This window comes from Chiloscyllium plagiosum, chromosome 42 (genome assembly GCF_004010195.1).
Source record: "Chiloscyllium plagiosum isolate BGI_BamShark_2017 chromosome 42, ASM401019v2, whole genome shotgun sequence".
NCBI classification, from domain to species: Eukaryota; Metazoa; Chordata; class Chondrichthyes; order Orectolobiformes; family Hemiscylliidae; genus Chiloscyllium; species Chiloscyllium plagiosum.
In genome coordinates, this window is record NC_057751.1 from 14701327 (window position 1) to 14722358 (window position 21032).

General features: G+C 50.2%; 1 protein-coding gene across 2 annotated transcripts in view; it reads right to left on the reverse strand.

Moving 5' to 3' along the window:
• Positions 1–11059: 11059 nt before the first annotated feature.
• The window catches only part of gins4 (GINS complex subunit 4 (Sld5 homolog)), a 10540-nt gene continuing 567 nt past the window's right edge, over positions 11060–21032 (reverse strand). For both annotated transcript variants that reach the window (XM_043681557.1, XM_043681555.1), the window contains exons 2-8: positions 20162–20248; positions 18954–19067; positions 17086–17183; positions 15320–15408; positions 14508–14598; positions 12465–12577; positions 11060–11186 (exon numbers count right to left, since the gene is read on the reverse strand). In XM_043681557.1, coding sequence (XP_043537492.1) covers positions 12481–12577; positions 14508–14598; positions 15320–15408; positions 17086–17183; positions 18954–19067; positions 20162–20248 — 576 coding nt within the window. In that variant the 3' untranslated portion in view covers positions 11060–11186; positions 12465–12480. The remainder of the gene's footprint in view (positions 11187–12464; positions 12578–14507; positions 14599–15319; positions 15409–17085; positions 17184–18953; positions 19068–20161; positions 20249–21032) is intronic.

Genomic DNA, 21032 nt, shown 5'->3' on the forward strand with positions numbered 1-21032 from the left:
GAGGCTGGTACAATTGCAACATTTAAGAGGCATTTGGATGGGTATATGAATAGGAAGCGTTTGGAGGGATATGGGCTGGGCACTGGCAGGTGGGACTAGATTGGGTTGGGATATCTGGTCGGCATGGACAGGTTGGACCGAAGGGTCTGTTTTCTTGCTGTACATCTCTATGACTCTAAATGCTGTAATTGTACCAGCCTCCACCACTTCCTCTGGCAGCTCATTCCATACACGTACCACCCTCTGCGTGAAACAATTACCCCTTGGGACCCTTTTAAATCTTTGCCCTCTCACCTTAGACCTATGCTCTCTAGTTTTGGACTCCCCCAACCCAGGGAAAAGACCTTGATTATTCATCCCATCCATCCTCCTGATAATATTATAAATTTCAATAATATCCCTTGCAGGATGAGAAAGGGGAATTAATATTGGGGGTCATGCCGAAACGGATAACTAATTTTGTGTCAGTCTTCACAGTTGAAGGCATGTTCAAGATGCCAAAGATTGATGTCAATGATATGATGGGAGGCAGGGACCTCAATTCAATAGTTATCACTAAAGGGGTAGGGTTGAACAAACTTGAGGGCTGAAAGGTAGGTAAGTCCCCTGGTCCTGATGGAATGCATCCCAGGGTGATGAAAGACATGGTGGATGTTATTGTAGCTGCATTCGTGGTAACTTTCCAATAATTCACTGGTCTCTGGGCAGGTCCTGGCAGACGTCGAACATCATGCTGTTGTTTCAAAAAAGGGTACAGGCAAAAGGCAGGTGACCTTAGGTCAGTTAGCTGAACATCTATAGTCAGGAAAATGCTAGAGGTTATCATGACAGAAGAAATAGTGTGACATCTGAATGAAAAGGATTCCATCAAGCAGAGGCAGCGTGGATTCAGGAAGGGGAGGTCGTGTTTGACAAACTCACTGGAGTTCTTTGAGGATGGAGGGTGGATGGAGGGGAACAGGTGGATGTTGTATACTTGGATTTCCAGCAGGCTTTCGATAAGGTGCCACAAAAAGGCCGGGGCTGTTTTCCCCCCAGCGTCGGAGGCTGAGGGGTGACCTTATCGAGGTTTACACAATTATGAGGGGCATGGATAGGGTAAATCGGCCGGCATCTGGTCGGCATGGACAGGTTGGACCGAAGGGTCTGTTTTCATGCTGTACATCTCTATGACTCTATAAGATAACAATGCTTGGAGTTGCAGGGAATGTACTAGCATGGACAGAGGACTGGTTAACCAATAGAAAGCAGAGAATTGGGATAAATGGTTGGAGATCAGTGGTGAGCAGGGAGCTACAGGGGTCAATGTTGGGCCCACAATTATTCATGGCATGTATCTAAATGATTTGGAAAAGGAGACCGTGTGTAACATATCCCAGTTTGCTGATGACATTAAATTGAGTGGAAAAGCAGAGGATGTGGAAGATCTGCAGAGAGATTTCGATCGGTTAAGTGAGTCGGGGAGGGTCTGCCAGATGGAGTACAATGTTGGTAGATGTGAGGTTATCCACTTTGGAAGGAAAAAAATAGTATTATTTAAACGGTGAAAGATTGCATCGTGCTGTTGTGCAGAGGGATTTAGGAGTGCTGGTACATGAATCGCTAAAAGTTGATTTGCAGACGCAACAGATAATCAGGAAGGCAAACGGAATATTGGCTTTTATTGCTAGAGGGATTGAATTGAAGAGCAGGGAGGTTCTGCTACAATTGGACAAGGTGTTGGTGAGGCCGCACCTGGAGTATTGTGCGCAGTTCTGGTCACCTCACTTGAGGAAGGGGAGGGTGCAGAGGAGTCTCATTCAGAGATGAGGGGGGGTTACCCGATGAGGAGAGGTTGAGCCGCCTGGTACTGCACTCACTAGAATTTAGCAAAATGAGAGGGGATCTTTTGGAAACGTATAAAATTATGAAAGGAATAGATAAGATCGAGAAGGGCAAGTTATATCCACTGGTGGGTGAGACGAGGACGAGGGGACATGGGCTCAAGATTAGGGAGAGTAGATTTGGGACAGAGATGAGGAGGAACTGCTTTTCCCAGAGACGTACATCTATGGAATTCTCTGCCCAAGGAAGCAGGAGAGGCAGTTTCATTAAATATATTCAGGATACAGTTGGATTGGTTTTGCGTGGTCGGGGAATTAAGGGTGATGGGAATAATGCAGGTCGGAGGAGCTGAGAAAACGGATAGATCAGCCCTGAACTTAATGGAAGGGCAGGTTCAATGGGCCATGTAGCCTCCTCCTGCTCTATTACTATGATACGATGAAACATCCCTCAGCTTCTGGCACTCCAGGGAAAACAGGCCCAGCCAGTTCAGCTCAAACCCTCCGACCCTGGCAACATCCTTGTAAATCTTTTCTGAACCCTGTCAGGTTTCACAACATCTTTCCGATAGGAAGGAGACCAGAATTGCACGCAATATTCCAACAGTGCATACCAAACACCTTCTTCACTATCCTATCTACCTGCTATGAACCTGCACTCCAAGGTCTCTTTGTTCAGCAACACTCCCTAGGACATTATCATTAAGTGTATAAGTCCTGCTCTTATCTGCCTTTTCAAAATGTAGCACCTCGCATTTATCGAAATTAAACTCTACCCCAAAAGGCTGTGAATGCTCAGTTTTTGAGCATGTTTAAGGTTGACATTAATTGATTTCTGATCACTATCGGTGTACAGGGTTATGGCGATCGGGTGGGCCACCAGTTGAACAGCAGGAAGAGGTCAATGGGCTGAATGGCCCTCCTCCTGTTCCTTCCTGGGAAGGTTGTGGGGCTGGAGGGGATTACAGAGAAAGGGAGGGGAGTTTTTGAGCAAGGGAGGGGAAGATTTGAAAAAAAGAATTTTAAACCCTCATTGAGTCTCAGCCTCCGTCTTTTCAATGATTTTCCTGCGCTTTTGTCCTGTCTTGTTGTCAAGATTCTGAGGCAGACAGGGGGGTTGGACGTGGAGTATCTCCTCGGATCTTGTGAAAACCGTGAGTCGACGTCTTGCTCAAATGTCCTTTGCTTTCCCCCATTCTTTTGACTATCCCTATCCTTGTAACTTCTGCATCGCATCGAGCCTCTTCTGTTGATATTTTTCTGAAACGCACAGGTCTGCCAACTTTTTTGGAAGGCGACCCCTTCCACTTCAATTGTCATTCTCACTTTCTTCCCCACCCCCAAAGTGTTCCTTCCAAATATCAAATTAACTCCCCCCCCCCCCGGACTCCCCAAAGACTGTCCCCCACCGACAAGGCCCAAGTCAGGAGGGTGTGAGGGAATACCCCTCACTTGCCCTGGATGGGCGGGGGGGGGGGCAGCTCCAACAACACTCGAGAAGCTCGACACCATCCAGGGTTCAAGCAGCCCCCAGTTGATTGTCCCCACACCCCCACTCCCTCCACCATGCTGCTCAGTAGCAGCAGTGTGTACCCTCTACACGATGCACTGCAGCAACTCCCCAAGCCTTCTCAGACAGCACCTTCCAAACTTTGAATGCTTCTGATAAAGGGCTTACGCCCGAAACGTCGATTCTCCTGCTCCTCAGATGCTGCCTGCCCTGCTGTGCTTTTCCAGCAGCACTCTAATCTGGACTCTGATCTCCAGTACTTTCTCAAACCTTGAACAATGTACTTTTACAGGCCACTCGAGCCTGTTCCAGCATTGTGCAAGATCACAGCTGGTCTGAACTCTAATGTCTTGCCTTTCCCCACCACTGACCCTCACTAATAAATAAGCAGGATGGTGGCTCAGAGCACCAGGTTCATGGGATTGAATCCACCCCTGGGTGACTGTCTGCGTGGCCCATTCTCCCCATGTCTGTGTGGGTTTCCTCCGGGTGCTCCAGTTCCCCCCCCCTCCCAGTCCAAAGGTGTGTGCAGGGTAAAATGAACTGGCCGCGGGGAAATTGCACTACAGTGTCTGGGGATGTGCAGGCTGGGTGGATTAGCCACGGGAAATGCAGGGTGAGAGGGGTATAGGGTGGGATGCTCTTCAGAGAGTTGGCATGAACCCGACGGGCCGAACGGCCTGCTTCCACGCTGCAGGGATTCTGTGACAGAGTGGGGGAAGCGATGTCGATCTCCAAACTGCCGGGGATGTGAATGAATCAGACAGGCAGTCCCCGTCCGTCGTCAACCAGAGCGCTGCAGACGCTGTGTGAGGGAGGGAAGTGGATGAGGCAACTGGAAAGCAGGCAGAGTGCTGACCTTTTGAACCGGGCAGCTGAGTCAATGGTGCTGTGCAGAGAGGACGATTACCACAATACGGTAAGTACAGTGTCAACAGCTGACATGGAAACCGCTCCCATTTCAAAGAAATAAATGTGGGGGTGAGATGTGGGGGGGGGGGGGAGCTTTCCACGGATTGAGCAAGCCGTTTGCGTCACCGTCACCTTTGCAGAAGTCTTTCCTCAGTCAGCCCGGCTCCCTTCGCCGGAGAGATCGAGAACAGCCTTTATCTTGATGGGACGTGACGACGCTCATGGGAGATGGTGTAACTCCCAATGACGTAACCGAATTACAGTACGTGACTGAGACATGAGTGAAGGAGAAGGCAACAATATGGAATGAGCATGTTGAAGGGGCGGGGGAGGAGAAAGAGATTCTTCGACATTGCCTCAGAGAGCTGCATTTGGCTACCTGTCGTGTGTCGTTGGAAGTCAAGGAGTGCTGCAATCTAACTCCTGAAGTCCAACTGTAAACTGTTGCAGGGGAAATCACCGTCCCTCGGGGTCAGAGGTGGGGTTCAGCGACTGTACTGTACAAAGAAATCCTGGAGCTCCAGGGAGAGAAAGACACCAACAGGGCAGAGGTCAGCTCTCGACCCGGAGCACATATCAAGACCCTTTTAGACATTTTGTGATATAATGGGTCAGCCATGAGCTTATAGTCTCTGTAACATGGTTTGTTTATTGAAAACGTTGCAGAATCGTTGATAGTTTCGATGCAGTCATTGTCAGTTCCAGCGCAGCCTTTGTTAATATCAAAGGTGTTGGCTGGACCCAGACACTTCGGAGGGCAGTGTACGTTACTCTCCCCCACCGCCTTAAACTAATCAATGAGGTTGTGAGCACATTGTGCTGGCATTCTGGTGGCCCCAAGCATTATCTGTGTTTGCTCTGCTTTCTCGCTCCAACCGGCGGCCATCTTGTGTGTCAAGTGGCCAACTGTTGGCTCAGCGGCCATCTTATGTGCCTAGTGTCACCCTGCCATGTGCCATCTCCCACTTCAAAACCTACTTGTACTTCCTACAAGGTCAATATATCCTTCCTCAGCGTGGTGCCCAGATCTGCTCCCAGTGCTTCCAAGAGCATTCGAATCAGGATTGTGAGCATCGAAAGAGTCCCTGCTTGTATTCTAGTCCTCTCGACTGGCTTACTTGATTATTTTTGTACCTGTTTATGGCACTTCAAGATTCTGTACAGCTGAACGTTCAGTCTCTTTGGACATTTTCAATATCAGCTCGGACATTTTTTTTCACTGGAGCATAGGAGGGTGAGGAGGAGCCATATGTAGGTTTAAAAAATAATGAGGGGCATTGATAAGTTGGATGGCAGGCGTCTTTTCCCTTTGATGGGGGGGGTTTCACGACTCGGGGAGTTACTTTTAAGAGAAGAACATTTTTTAAAAAGACATGACTGCAATTTCTTTGTGTGTTACCCCCCCACCCCCTCAACTCCCATCGTAATCCTTGGTGTCCCGTCTTCACAAAGTCAAGTTACTGCACACTTCCCCGAACCGCCTTGACCCACCCCCTCCTCACACAGCCCAGATTGTGGAGGGATGGACACCCCTCTGCCACAATCCAATTTCTGGGGAGGGCGATGGAAGGGGAACACCTCTCTTTGAGCCCCCGAGGTCTCCAAGAAAAGGCTGTCCAAATCGTCTCCTTCATCCAATCCTGGATGCAGATTCAGTACTGTGGACTCTGCACTCTGCGACTTGACCTGGCAGGGTCATCCCAAACGTTGGTTCCTTTTGAGCCCGGCAGTTCCCCGGGGTTGGCCAACACGCCTTGGGCCTGTCTTCAAACTGGGCTGCAAACTCCACACAGACAGGCGCCCGAGGGCGGAATCGAACCCAGGTACCTGGCGCTGTGAGGCATGCAATGCTAACCACTGAGCCCCCCGTGCTGCCCCACTGCTCACAGACTTTGACCCGCACCGTTCTGAAGCAGGGTCACCGCACCCAAAACGTGAGCTCTGCTGCTGCTCGACCTGCTGAGATTGTGTATTCATTTCTGATTTGCCTGAGACAGTTTCTTGACAGCGATTGGGAGAGAGCTCCGAGTTGCTGTTCTGTTCAGTGTCAGATATTCTGTCCTCAATTTGCCTGCCAGTCGGTATTAAATTTAATCCAACATTTGTTCAGCCTGTTTGCACCAGGATTTAGATCTAATCAGTGACAGTGACCTATTTGCGTGCTCTCAAATTTAGCAAGCTTCCAAACAGTTCCTGCAGCGACAATTCCACAGAGTCTTCCAGAGGTTTTCTGCTGGCTCAGATTAGTTAGAAAACAGCGCGATTCCTTCACTGGGGGGAACAGAGTTCACATTTCAAGATTTTGATTGCCCTCGGAGCTGGGCTAAAGTCGAGACGCGACAGGTTTGAGGAGGGAACAACGGACAGGAGATACCGAGTGACAAGAGACCAGAGAGCGGAGGTTGGGGGCAAGACAATAGCAAGGTGTGCAGTGAGCCGCAGGGACGCTTGTCTGAAAGGGGGAGAAACAAGAAGCTGAGCAAAGGAAACAGACGTGAAAATCAGTGTCGAGTCTGAAAGGCTGCTGAGTGGCTGACTGAAGGATGATGGAGCTGCTCCTGAGGCCAATGTTCAGTTTCACTGGGATACTGCAGCAGGCTGACGACAGAGGCATGTCAGTGTGAGAGCGAGGCAGAGACTTCAAACCACAGGCCAAGGAGGGCTCAGAATGGGACAAAACAAGGGAATGCTCCCTTCAAAGGGGCTCGCGGGCAATCTTTCCCTCACTTGGCTGTGTTTGACACAAGCCCCAGAGCAGGCAAAGCCTGTTCACACAGGGGTCAGGAGGTGACAGCGGATTTGAACCAGCTCTCGCCAAACGTGGACTTCAATGTAGGACTGCGAAAGCAAGTCAAACAAGGAGCCCTCTGTCTCTCTCTGAGGACAAAGCCAATTGTGGAATTCTCAATGTTACCCTCCCCTACTGCTGACTCTCCACAAACCCAGGTTGGCGGGGTGAGGGTCAGACAATCGCTTGTTCAAACACCAACGCTGCTGAAAGGTGGGGAAATGACCAGTCGAGGTGTGGAATCATTGACTGGTCCCTGAAGCAGCAGCAGCAGAAACAATATTGATTTGAACTCTACAGCAAGGTTCGATTGGAGGCCAGGCGCTGCGATTGGCTGCAAGGTGGTCAGCAGAGCTCAGGCATTTGGCATTTACAGCTCAGGCTGACCCCCTCCACCCAAGCGAGTGGCCCTGAACCCTGACTGAGGGAGGAGGCTTCATTGTCAGCTGCAGACTGCCATGAGGAAAAAGGCTGATTTGGACTCACCACCGCCAACTTTCCTTCCAATCCCCAAGAGGGCAAACAATTTATTACTCCCAGTCTGAAATATCCCGCACAATGGTGCATGAGGTATAGATTCACCCACCCAACCTCTCCTCATGAAGAGACTCCCCCCCCCCCCCCCCCCCCCCCCTCTGCCCCTCCGCTCCCCCCCCCCCCCCATCTCATTCTGAGACTGTGCCTTCCCCCACACCCCCATCCCTTAAACTCCAGCCAGGGGTAAACAATCCCTCTCAGTCGACCGCTTCACACGTCTCCCACATTTCACCTCTCACTCTGGCAAACATCAAACCCAACTCACTCGGCCTCTCCACGACGACTAAACCCGCACCCCGCATCCCAGACACCAGGCATGACAGTCTTTGCTGCTTCCACTTAACGGCCCTGAAAGGGACAAGTCTGAAACCTCATGTGGAACACTGCTCCATAAGGAGACAGGACTCGAACTGCAGTCTCACCAAAGCCCCGCACAATTGTCGCAAGACATTTTCATCCATGTGCTCTCGGCACTTTGCAGTAAAGGTCAGCCCTGATGCGATTTATTACTGCCACATGTTCCCAACTACAGTGAAAAGTTTTGTTTTGCGTGCAGATCACACTAGACAAAAAAGTGCACGAGGGGAACTGAACCGAGCGAGGAATACAATGTTACTGCTGCAGAAAGCCTGTCACTCGGCTTCTGACTTGCTCACTCTATCTTTGTACGACCTGTGAGCTCCTTGCTCGCTCACACCCAAGTCTCTCTAAACACGGACTTTTATACGTTTCAAAAACGTTCTGCATTTCCCAAAGTCCGTAACCTCACACTTCCCCTTCGGAGACTTGGCACTTTGCTGTCTCCTCGTTGAATCTCGGAGAAAGCGAGGGCTGCAGATGCTGAAGATCAGAGAGAGTGGTGCTGGAAAAGCACAGCCGGTCAGGCAGCATCTGAGGAGCAGGAGAATCGACGTTGATGAAGAGCTTTTGCCCGAAACATTGATGTTCCTGCTTCTCGGGTGCTGCCTGACCGGCTGTGCTTTTCCAGCGCCACACTCTCGACTCCTCATGGATTCTGTCGCTATCACTTTGCAGTGTCCTCCTGACGACTTACATATCGATCAAGCTTTGTCCCATCTGCAATCCATCACTGTCTGTTTCAGTGTCAATAGCTGAAGGCCTCCAGCACTGCTGTCCACGAGTATAAGATTATGAAAGGATTGGACACTCTGGCAGCAGGACAGTGGGCATGTGAGCAGGGCGCTGTGTTACAGTGAAGGTTGGGAACATGCTTGCGTACAGACTGGAGGTGTTCTGTAAAGCAGTCACCCAGTCTGCACTTGGTTTCTCGGATGTAGAATAGGCCACATTGGGACGAAGTATAGGTGAAATGCTGCTTCACCTGGAAAGACTGTTTAGGCCCTTGGATGGTGAGCAGGAAGCAGGTGAAGGGCTGGTGTTGCATCTTCTGTGGTTACATGGGAAGTGGTGGGGGTTGGGGGGAGGTGTTAATGGTTGAGGAACATACTTGGGTGTCCCAGAGGGAACAATGCAGACATGGAGAGTGAAGGCAAGGTATGTTTGGTGATGGTGTTCTGCTAGCACTCTGATGAAGAGTCATTTAGACCTGAAATGTTAGCCCGCTCTCTCTCCATGGATGCCGCCCAGCCGGCTGTGATCCCCAGCATTTTCCGTTCTCAGTAAAGTCTCGTACTTCATGATTAAAGGCAATAGAAACTATTCCAGCATCCCATTTACTTAGCTTCTTTACCGTAAGGCACCCAGTAACCTTGCAACATTGGTAAACTGGAACCAGCAGTCATAGAGCACAGGAACAGGCCCTTTGGCCTACAATGTCTGCTCCATGATGCTGTTTTAAACTAATCCAATCTGCCTGCTCATGGTCTGTATCCCTCTATTCCTTGCGTGCTTAAATGTCTATCTAAATGTCTTTTAAGAGTTGTATAGAGCTCTCAAAGATAGTGGAATCAAGGGTTATGGAGATAAGGCAGGAACAGGATACTGATTAGGAATGATCAGCCATGATTATATTGAATGGCGGTGCAGGCTCGAAGGGCTGAATGGCCTACTTCTGCACCTATTGTCTATTGAGTTACAGCCTGCCAATGTGAAAGGACCCCATTTATGCCTCCTCTTGGTTTCTTGTCTATTAACCAAAGCTCTATCCATGTTAATATCTCACTCCCCAACTGCCAGCTTGCATATTACTCTGTTACAGAGTCTCACAGCACAGAAACAGACCCTCTGGTGCAGCCAATCCATGTTCATCATGATCCCAAATTAAACTAGTCCCACCTGCCTGCTCCTGGCCCACATCCCACCAAACATTCCTTATTTGCATACTTATCCAAATGTCTCTCCCATGTTCTAACTGTACCCACATCCAGCAGCTCCTCAGACAGTTGATTCACACATGAACCACTCTCCGAGCAAAGTAAGTCGTGCCCCCCCGTCTTGTTAAAATCACTCTCCTCTTATCTTCAAAATATGCCCCTTTGTCTTGAAATCCCCCACCCGAGGGAAAAGACACCCACTGCTCGTCTTATTAATGCCCCCTCATGATTTCATAAACTCTACCAAGTCACCCCACAACCCCCTAAACCCTAGCCTAACCAGCCTCTCCTTATAACTCAAACCCTTACGTGTGGCACCTTATCAAACATCCTTTTGGATGCCCTGCTTAGGGATAACACCCACAAGCTACGACACAATCTCCCTTTGAGTTGGTCTGATCACATTATGATTTCCCCAAATGAATTGTTGAAATTTCCTCCACAACAAATCGATTCTTTCACGTCGTACCGGGAATGAAGTTTGCTGCTATTTTCACCAGCCTGGCCAAAACAGAGCAAACGTGGTTGATTCTGAAACCGACGGCAGGCACGGTGGCTCACTGGCTAGCACTGCTGCCTCACAGCACCAGGGTGCCAGGTCCGATTCCAGCCTCGGGGGGTGACTGTCTGTGTGCAGTTTGTACATTCTCCTGGTGTCTGCGTGGGTTTCCTCTGGGTGCTCCGGTTTCCTCCCAGAGTCCAAAGACGTGCACGTCGGGTGGATTGGCCATGCTTAAATTGCCCATAGTGTTAGATGCATTAGTCAGAGGGAAATGGGTCGGTTACTCTCTGGAGTGTGGACTTGTTGGGCCGAAGGGCCTGTTTCCACACTGTCGGGGAATCTAATCTGAATCTAAATCCCTCAGTTCAAGGGGCAGCACTGATGTCAGGATGTGAGGTGTGATGTCAGGACGACTGGCCCGCAGCACCCCTTTCTCCTATTGCGTTGTCACACTGACCAATTCCCACACTTATTATTCCGGAATCTGGGGAATGCTGGAAAAAGGCAACCAAACCCGTCTGCTATCTCTGCAATTAGCTCTTTTACCCAGGTAAGATTGAGGCCATCTGATTTGTGGAATTTCAGTCTCTCAGCTGATCATTGTAACCTCGATTTCCTCACTCCTTTTTAGCAGGAGAGGATGATGTTCCAGTTCTGGCCTGTCCCTTTGCGAATCACTCCGAAAGCTGGTCAGAAAAGTGACAATTAACTTTTATTAGCTTCCGCTGTAATAAACCCGACGCACTCACTAACAGGACACGTTAGCTTTGGGACAACATGGGGGTTCACAAATCCTGGACGTGCAGACTGATAACAGATTCTGAAAAGAAATTTTCCAAAAAAAAAACACATCATTAGTTTCTCCTGTTTTTTTCGAGCGTAAACCACCTTGTCCATTCCTGTTGCTCTCAATTTAGATTTAGATTCCCTGTGGTGTGGAAACAGGCCCTTCGGCCCAACTAGTCCATACCGACCCTCCGAAGAGTAACCCACCCAGTCCCATTTCCCTCTGACGACTGCACCTAACACCACAGGCAATTTAGCATGGCCAATTCACCCTGATCTGCACATCTGATTAGATTAGATTAGACTAGATTAGAGTACTTACAGTGTGGAAACAGGCCCTTCGGCCCAACAAGTCCACACCGCCCCGCTGAAGCGCAACCCACCCATACCCCTACATTTACCCCTTACCTAACACTATGGGCAATTTACCTAACCTGCACATCTTTGGACTGTGGGAGGAAACCGGAGCACCCGGAGGAAACCCACGCAGACACGGGGAGAACGTGCAAACTCCACACAGCCTGTCGCCTGAGGCGGGAATTGAACCCGGGTCTCTGGCGCTGTGAGGCAGCAGTGCTAACCACTGTGCCACCGTGCCGCCCACATCTCTGGACTGTGGGAGGAAACCCACCTGACACAGAGAGAATGTGCAAACTCCACACAGGCAGTCGCCCCGAGGCTGGAATCCAAACTGGGACCCTGGTGCTGTGAGGCAGCAGTGCTAACACGGTCTCCCCATCTCAACCCTGAACCCACCAAACCATGACACCTCACAGCAACACAAACTGACCGGCAAGAAATTAGACCCACAGTTTACCAACGAGGAAGTCACAGAAGGCAGCCAGAACTTAAAGAAACTGGCGGGGCCCTGGAGAATGGGAGCATATAGGAGTTGGAAGGTCATGTTGTGGCTGTACGGGACATTGGTTAGGCCACTCCTGGAATACTGCGTAAAATTCTGATCTCCCTGCTGTAGAAAGGATGTTGTGAAACTTGAAAAGGGTGCAGTAAAGATTTATAAGGATGTTGCCAGGATTGGAGGATTTGAGCTATAGGGAGAGGCTGAACAGGCTGGGGCTGTTTTCCCTGGAGCGTCGGAGGCTGAGGGGTGACCTTATAGAGGTTTATAAAATCAAGAGGGGGAATGGATGGGGTAAATAGACAAGGTCTTTTCCCTGGGGTGGGGGAGTCCAGAACTAGAGGGCATAGATTGAGGGTGAGAGGGGAAAGATATGAAGGAGACCTCAGAGAATCGAAGGAGGATCTGAGAGCTGTCGGCCACCCTCAGCATTTCAAATCCATCTGATTTTACCTTTCCTCAGCTCCGGTTATATGAGCTGGACCGCTCCACTGGCCACAAGGGGAGCGATGGTCTTGTATCTCATTAAGTGTTGGGTGCCTTCCTCCAGATCAACAGTGTACTCCCTGCGGGGATGCAAACAAAGAAACGTACAGAGGGGCTTGGAGATGGCAGTGCACCACGACACGATCTCTCGACGCGGGGAACCTTCCCCTTTTACACCTTGAAACCCAAGGGTCAAACAGGAAAATCTGCTCATCTCCAGCGACTTCACCCCCAAACCGTCTCATCCCGACATTCCCGCACATCTTGGTCACGGTCACGAGCGGGGAGACACTGGTGCAGCGGGAATGTCTCACCAGAGGCCTGGCTGTGCGGTCTGGGGACATTCACTGAGCGGGAACCGTGAGCTCCCCTCCCAGCAACAGCGACCGCGAAACTGCTGCCAATAGTTGTAAGAATTGCCCCACCTCAGGACAGTCCTTTTGAGAAGGAAATCTGCCGTCCTCACGTGGTCTGGCCTCGAACTATTCAAGTCAAGGCGACAGGCAACAAAAGCCCACGCTTGCTGAGGTGCAAAGGACAGACTCATCCTTCCCCTCCAGTTTCTACTTAGAATCATTGAATCCCTACAGTGTGGAAACAGGCCCTTCGGCCCAACCACTCCACACCGACCCTCTGAACATGAACCTACCCAGGCCCATTCCCTTTATGATCTTATATTTACCCCTGACTAATGGACCTAACCTGTACATCCCTGAGCACTATGGGTAATTTAGCATGGCCAATCCACCCTAACCTGCACATCCCTGAGCACTATGGGTAATATAGCACGGCCAATCCACCCTAACCTGCACATCCCTGAGCACTATGGGTAATTTAGCATGGCCAATTGACCTGACCTGTACATCCCTGAGCACTATGGGTAATTTAGCATGGCCAATTGACCTGACCTGTACATCTTTGGACTGTGAGAGGAAACCGGAGCACCTGGAGGAAACCCATGCAGACACGGGGAGAATGTGCAAACTCCACACAGACAGTCGCCCGAGGCTGGAATCGAACCCAGGTCCCTGGCGCTGTGAGGCAGCAGTGCTAACCACTGAGCCACCAGGTGATACCGGGTGAGTGGACAGCAACAGCCCCAGGAATGAATCTCCACACGCGCCCTCGGTCTGATTCACCGACAGGCTTGGCCAGGAGCATACTGTACTTTTGGTTGGTGTGACATGGTGCATTCTGGGAGGACGAACAAGACAAGGGAGTGCAGGATTGACAGCTGGACTGTCAGAAGGAGAGGGGATCAGAGCGGGCTGGATGCAGATGGCCACAGATCGTTGCAGGACAGGTGGTGGATGGGACACTTGCCTTTGTTAGTTGAGCTGTTAAACGCACGAGCAGGGGCTGTACGTAATGTTAGGGAGGCCGCTAGGTGCAGTGCTGGGCCACGACAATATCGGATAACTGCATCAGAGAGGAGATTCACCAGGGTGTAGCCTGGGCTGGGGAGCAACTCAATGACGGAGAGAGACTGGGACGGTTCTCCTCAGAGCAGAAGGGTTTGCCTGATCAGGGTGTCCAAAGTGACAAAGGCTATACACAGAGGGAAAAAAAATTGCATCTAACCTTTGTGGAAGAATTAATGAGCAAGGACTGTAGGTTGGTGGCAGGAGGTTTAGTGGGGATTTTTTTTTTCATCCAGATGGGAATCTGGAACCCCCTCCTTGGGAGGGTGGGAGAGTCAAGAAGTGACAGAACATGGAAGGAATATTTCGAGGTGAACTCGGTAGGTCCGAAGGCCGTGGGCCAGGTGCCAGGAAATGGGATGAGGAGGAACGGATGTTTAATGAGCGGTAAAATCAACGAGGTAAAAACCCAATGGATCCCACGGCCTCTTTCTGTGCTGTCTGACACGATGGGACTGTGCTGCCTGGCACTGAGCAACCACTGTCCAGCCGGTATGGAGGGTATCTCAGGCACAGAAAGAGCAGGAGGGTCCAGCGCAGCTGCCAGCAAGCCACAGACACCGGGCACATCCAACGCCACTCGCCCTACCTCTGATCCTCAGTCTCCGGTTCCACCAGGATGTTTTCCTGCCTCTCCTTGACCCGCAGAAAGACAAAGGAATCCAGGTTGGGTCTGGGAACTAACGAGAGAAACACCGTCGGATTACAAAGTCGCCGAGGGGACTCAAAAACCTCGCCGCGGTGTCTGTTCTTCCGGACATTAACCCAACGGGGTGGGAAGTGAAGTCGTCAGCGTCAACACGAGAAAAGGCCATCAATCCTGGCTGAGCCGGGGCCTCAACTGCACACCATCCCACAGAGACCAGAATCCCACCCAAGTATCTCAGCCGTCAAGGACACAGAGTGACCCACAACCCTCTGGGGGAGAGAAATCCTCAGGTTCAAAGGTCTCCGAGCAAGGACCTCTCTCCTCAGCTCGGTCCCACCCGGTGATCCGCTCGTTGATCCCGAGACTGTGCCCCACCCCGTCCTCGATTTCCCCAGCCCCCCCCGGATGAACACTCAACCTCTCAGTGTTCATCCACACACGCAGCCCCTTCACCAGCTTGTCCATTTCGATGAGATCCCCACCCCTCCATCTCAACCCCAGTGATGACTGATTCCGACTTACTCAACCTCAACCCCTCTGGTCCTGAGGACTGACTCGGTCCGAGCTCTGCTGGATCACCCCACGCAGCTGGGATACGCTTCCTGACATCCGGACAGCAAAGCTCCAATAGCTTCTCCGACACAGCGCTCACCGCTCGGAGACGGGAGAGGCGTGGGAAGAGACGGTGGTCTCTTCCCTCGTTCAAAGAGGGTCGATATGGATTCAGGGGCTGGCCAGAGGAACACACTCACCGGCTTTGGAGAAGTCCAACGCCTGCAGGTTGGGAGGCATGTGTTTCAGGGCCAAGCTCTTCAGGCAGGTCTCGCAGTTGGCCGCGTACCTGTGGGGCAGATCAGTTCAGTGAGGAAGGAGCAGCCTTCAAGACTCCCGTCCGCGCTCCTGCACCTCTGTCTGCAACCCAGTGGTGGGACATCGTTGCTACCAGCAGCCTGACTGCATCGCAATGCTAACCTGTCTCCAAGTGCAGTGAACCACAGTCTGTGTGCTGCATCCCCGACAAAGCGACTTCCTCCCCCTGCCCGGCACGTTCAATCATTCCCTTCTCTGGATAATTATCCGTCGGAATGCAGATGCCGTTCCGCACCTCCCCCTCATTCAAAACGGTATCGTTGGCTTTTCCGTTCAATTTCAGCGACAGGCTCAAAACCTGACCACCGAGGTCCTCTCCCACTCACAGCTCCCGATTTCAGTCACCCCAGGGATTCCTGATGAGGCACCCCAGCGAAGACAGGAAAAAAAAAAGCAGTTCCTCCCCAGAGGAACCTCGGGCAGTCACGTGGATTTGGAGCAATTTGGAATCCGAACAAAGATGGATGTTCCTGTCCGTGGCAGGAAGCAGGGAGAAGTCGGCACGCTCAGCCCAGAGTGGGAATGAATACGGATTTTCCCATCGACAGCAGGGAGGGATCGGCACGTGCTGACCCAGAATGGGAATGAGCAGGGATTTTCGTGCAGAAAGCAGGGAGCAATCAGCACGTTCTGACTGCTCAGTGGCCACAGTTATGAGGGCGTGTACTGTCCCTTTAAGAGAGAGTGAATTCTGTTCTGAACTGAGAGCTGAGAAGTACCTGTGTGACATGACTGGATGGCAGTCCCACAGTGGACTGGAAAACTGACAACATGTAGCATTTGGCTGAGAAATGGATACCCGAGCTTTGGTTGCTGTTTTGACATCAATTCCAACTTAACCAGTCGGTTTAAAATATGTCCCAGGATACTAAAACCCAAATGAGTTTGAATTTATCGTTTTGCCCACAGCGAACCAATGAGATGATCCGATGTCAGGGATATAAAAATGTGGACATTTTGAAAATTGGAGCGAGAGCAAATGCCGTTCAGACAGGGCGAGCCAACATCTTGTTCCACAACAAATTAGGAAACACTGTCTCTCAAAGGCACCTTTTCATATGAAACAAATCGCAGTAAAAAGAAAGAAGACGACCCAGGGAGATCTTCAGTCGGAAGACAGAAGACACAGAAAACGACAGCAGCTGTGTGGTTTTGAAATTAAGGTGATATAATTTGAATAAGTGTTTTACTGGAACAGCAAATTGTTAGAGAGTTGGAGGCAAGTAATAAGCAGTTAAGAGAAAGGGGCGGCTTAGTGTTGTGAATAGATGTTTAATGTTCACTTTTAGGGTTAAAAAATAAATTGATGTTATTGTAATTCAATAGTGGAATTTGGGAATTCTCTGTCACTCACATTTTAACAGATTACAAGGCAAAGTGAGCTTTTCAGGATGGTAACAGAGGAATTCTCCACAGACTGGAGAAAACAAATCTGGAACCTTCAGAACAGGTGAAACTCCACAGAAGGCCAGATACCTTTGTTGGAGCTGGGGTTGAAAGGAGTGAGATTGAATTCATTGCTGACCATTGCTCCCGCACCCACCCCAAACCGATCAACCTCAGTGTCAGTCGCTCCACCCGAAGATCCCACAGCTGTCGGCCTGTACTTTCGCCCCATCTCTCTCTCTCTTGCTCTCCATGCACTCACTCTTTCGCAAAGGTGTATTCTTGTGGAGACAAATAGGCAGGCTCTGCCTCAAGACGGGATTTCTCCTTCTCCAGGATGTGAGGGAAAAACTTCTCGATCTGAGAATTACAAGAAGGGAAAAAAAAACACCCAGCTGACTTCCTCTGGACACTTTAAAAATAAGACGCAAACTTTCAGGCAAACGATCCAGGTCCGAATCGAGGGACAGTGATGTTGGTCCTGGACTCGCAATCTGGTTAATGTTCTGGAGGTTTGACTGAAATACCACACAGCGGTGGGGAGAATTAATACATTTATCTGAAGTGGGACACAGGTCCCTTCGGACTGTGGTAAAAACAGGTCCTCTCATGTGCATCAGGGAGGCCATCCTGACCTGGTCTGGCCTAGCTGTGACTCCAGATCCACTTCAATATGGTCAACTCTCCAGGGCTGTCTGAAACAGCCAAGTGGGCTGCTCAATTGTGCCCAACTGCTGCACTGTGTGGGGGCCCCGAGACACACACACACACACACACATACATTCACATACACGCACACTCACAGACACACACACTCACTGACACACACACATACATACACACACAGATACATACTCACAGACACACACACATACATACATACACACACACGCACACTCACAGACACACACGCGCACACTCACAGACACACACACATACATTCACACACATGCACACTCACAGACACACACACATACATTCACACACATGCACACTCACAGACACACACACATACATTCACACACATGCACACTCACAGACACACACACATACATTCACACACATGCACACTCACAGACACACACACATACATTCACACACATGCACACTCACAGACACACACACATACATTCACACACATGCACACTCACAGACACACACACATACATTCACACACATGCACACTCACAGACACACACACATACATTCACACACATGCACACTCACAGACACACACACATACATTCACACACATGCACACTCACAGACACACACACATACATTCACACACATGCACACTCACAGACACACACACATACATTCACACACATGCACACTCACAGACACACACACATACATTCACACACATGCACACTCACAGACACACACACATACATTCACACACATGCACACTCACAGACACACACACCATACACACACAGGCAGACACACTCACTCAGACACACACAATCACTTGTATACACAGAGAGACATATACACACAGAGGCATACACACACAGAGGCAGACACACACAGAGACATACACACACACAGGCAGACACACTCACTCATACACACAAAATCAACTATACACACACAGAGACATAGACACACACAGGCATACACACACACAGGCAGACACACTCACTCAGACACACACAATCACCTATACACACACATAGACATACACACACACAGAGACATACACACACAGAGACATACACACACACACAGACATACACACACACACACAGACATAGACATACACACACAGACATACACACACCCACACACACACGAGACAACAAACGCCATTCACCCTTTCACATAGATGCTCAAGTGTACAGCAGAAGTTCTGATGAAGGGCTTTTGCCCGAAACGTCGATTTTCCTGCTCCTCAGATGCTGCCTGACCTGCTGTGCTTTTCCAGCATCACTCTAATCTAGACCCTGGTTTCCAGCATCTGCAGTCCTCACTTTTGCCCACTGTTCAGTGGGCACACTAACTCCACCATATCCAGTCACCTCCCCAGCACGCACGTCAACAAAGGTGAAATGGTGGCCTTAATGGATTGTGCACAGACTCACTGAGCTTTGCTCCCTCACAGGCTGAGGAATGAAACCTGTGTACCTTCTGCAGACGTGACCGCAGGTAACTGCTAAGGACGTAGCGAATCCTCTCGGTCTCCATTCGGTGGATGGTGACTTTCAGATCGCCCTTCTTTGCTCGCTGCAGGTTCTGTTCCTGTGAAGAGGATTGAAAGGCAGGTGGGGTGAACCAGCAGACCCTCAGTTTAAGGCACATCAAGGTCGGTGCAGCTTAGGTGAACTGGCCATGCTAAATTGCCCGTAGTGTTAGGTGAAGGGGTAAATATAGGGGACTGGGTCTGGGTATGTTGCTGTTCGGAGGGTTGGTGTCGACTTGTTGGGCTGAAGGGCCTGTTTCCACACGAAGTAATCTAATCATTCTTTGAAGTTTGCATCACATATAGACAGGGTAGTTGAAAAAGCACTTAGCATGCTTGCCTTCATCACTCAGTCCTTTGAGTATAGGAGTTGGGATGTCATGTTGAGGATGTACAGGACATTGGTGAGGCCTCTTCTGGAGCACTGTGTCCAGTTCGGGTCTCCCTGTTATAGGAAAGATATTATTAAGCGAGAGGGGGGTTCAGAAACGACTTACCAGCATGTTGCCGGGAACAGAGGGCTTGAGTTGTCGTGAAAGGCTGGATAGGCTGGGACTCCTTTCACTGGTTGAGGGGTGAGCTATGAGTGCAAAGTTGCGACTACTGTGAACCAGCTTGTCCTCAAAGTGATTGGAACAAGGTCAGCTCGGTGGATCTTTTCGAAGATGAGCTGGCTGACAGGTATAAACAGGAGTGTTCGGGATTCTGCACAATCTCAGAGCCAGCTCTGAGTTAGCTGGATCAGTACCATGTACTATGCACGTGTAAATAAAGGGTGACTGGGTGACAGGATACTGGCCTTCTTGAAGTTCAGTGCACTACCCAGGATTTTGGAGACAGCCTCTCGCTCCCCTTTGCTTTCACCATGACGGCATCTTAGCCGGTCAGAGTTGACACGCCAACTAATCAACTCCCTTTTCTCCCCATCAAACAAATCATTCCGACTGTTCGAAATGCGCCATTCTGGCATTTGTCCTGATGACTCGGGCAACTCGACAAAAATCAACTGCCAGGTGAATCGTCGGACAGCAGATCCTTATCATTACATCTGGCAGGGAAATCAGGGGCTGGCTGAGTCTGTCAACCGCAAACTCAATGGTGCATTGAACAAATGTTGTCTGCTCCACCCCAACAAAAGGTCCAAAACCGTTACCATGTGATCGAGCTGTTCCATTACACACTCCACAATCTCAGCTTTGTGTTCGAGAAGGTCAGGGGAAAATTTCTCATTCAGCCACGCCTGTATGGAGATGAGGGACAGCCAGAGTTAGTAACGATAAGAGGAGACAGAATTCCAAACTGAATATCAGAGAACTACCAAAACCCACACTGCAGACAGCTGTGACGTGATAGTTTTACAATGCAGGAACGTCAATTTGATTTACCATTGTCACAGGGACTAACTGACAATGAAAAATATTGTTTTATGTGCAAACCAGACAAATCATTCCTCACATATATACATCAAGGTAACAGAATATAGTCCATGACTATCTTCCCAAGGGCGCTGCAAAGTCAAAGTGCATGAAGAAACCTCACCATCCAACCCTGGGATCAACGTGGGACATACAATTAAGTCTAGGAATTCCTGAGATAAATCGGACAGAGAAACCTCTCGGAAAGCCCTGTAACAGGGAGAGACAGGTCTCACCAGCAAGAAACAGCCAGAACAGGGGAGCAGCAACGAGACCGCACATCCGCTTACCAGTGAAGGGAATGTGTTTAAAACAAAAATCTCACTGGGTGTGGGTGTCACTGGCAGAGGCAACACTTATTCACATCCCGAACTGCCCCCTTGAGAAGGTGGGGGTGGGGCTGAGCTGCCTTCTTGGCCCCCCCCCAGTGCCCTGAGGGAGGGAGTCCCAAGATTCTGACCCAACAGCCGATATATTTCCAAGTCGCAGACGGTGAAGGGCTGGAGGGGGAACTTGCAGGGGGGTGGTGTTCCCATGTACCTGCTGCCCCTTGTCCTCCCCGATGGAAGTGGCCGTGGGGTTTGGAAGGTGCTGTCTGAGGAGCCTGGG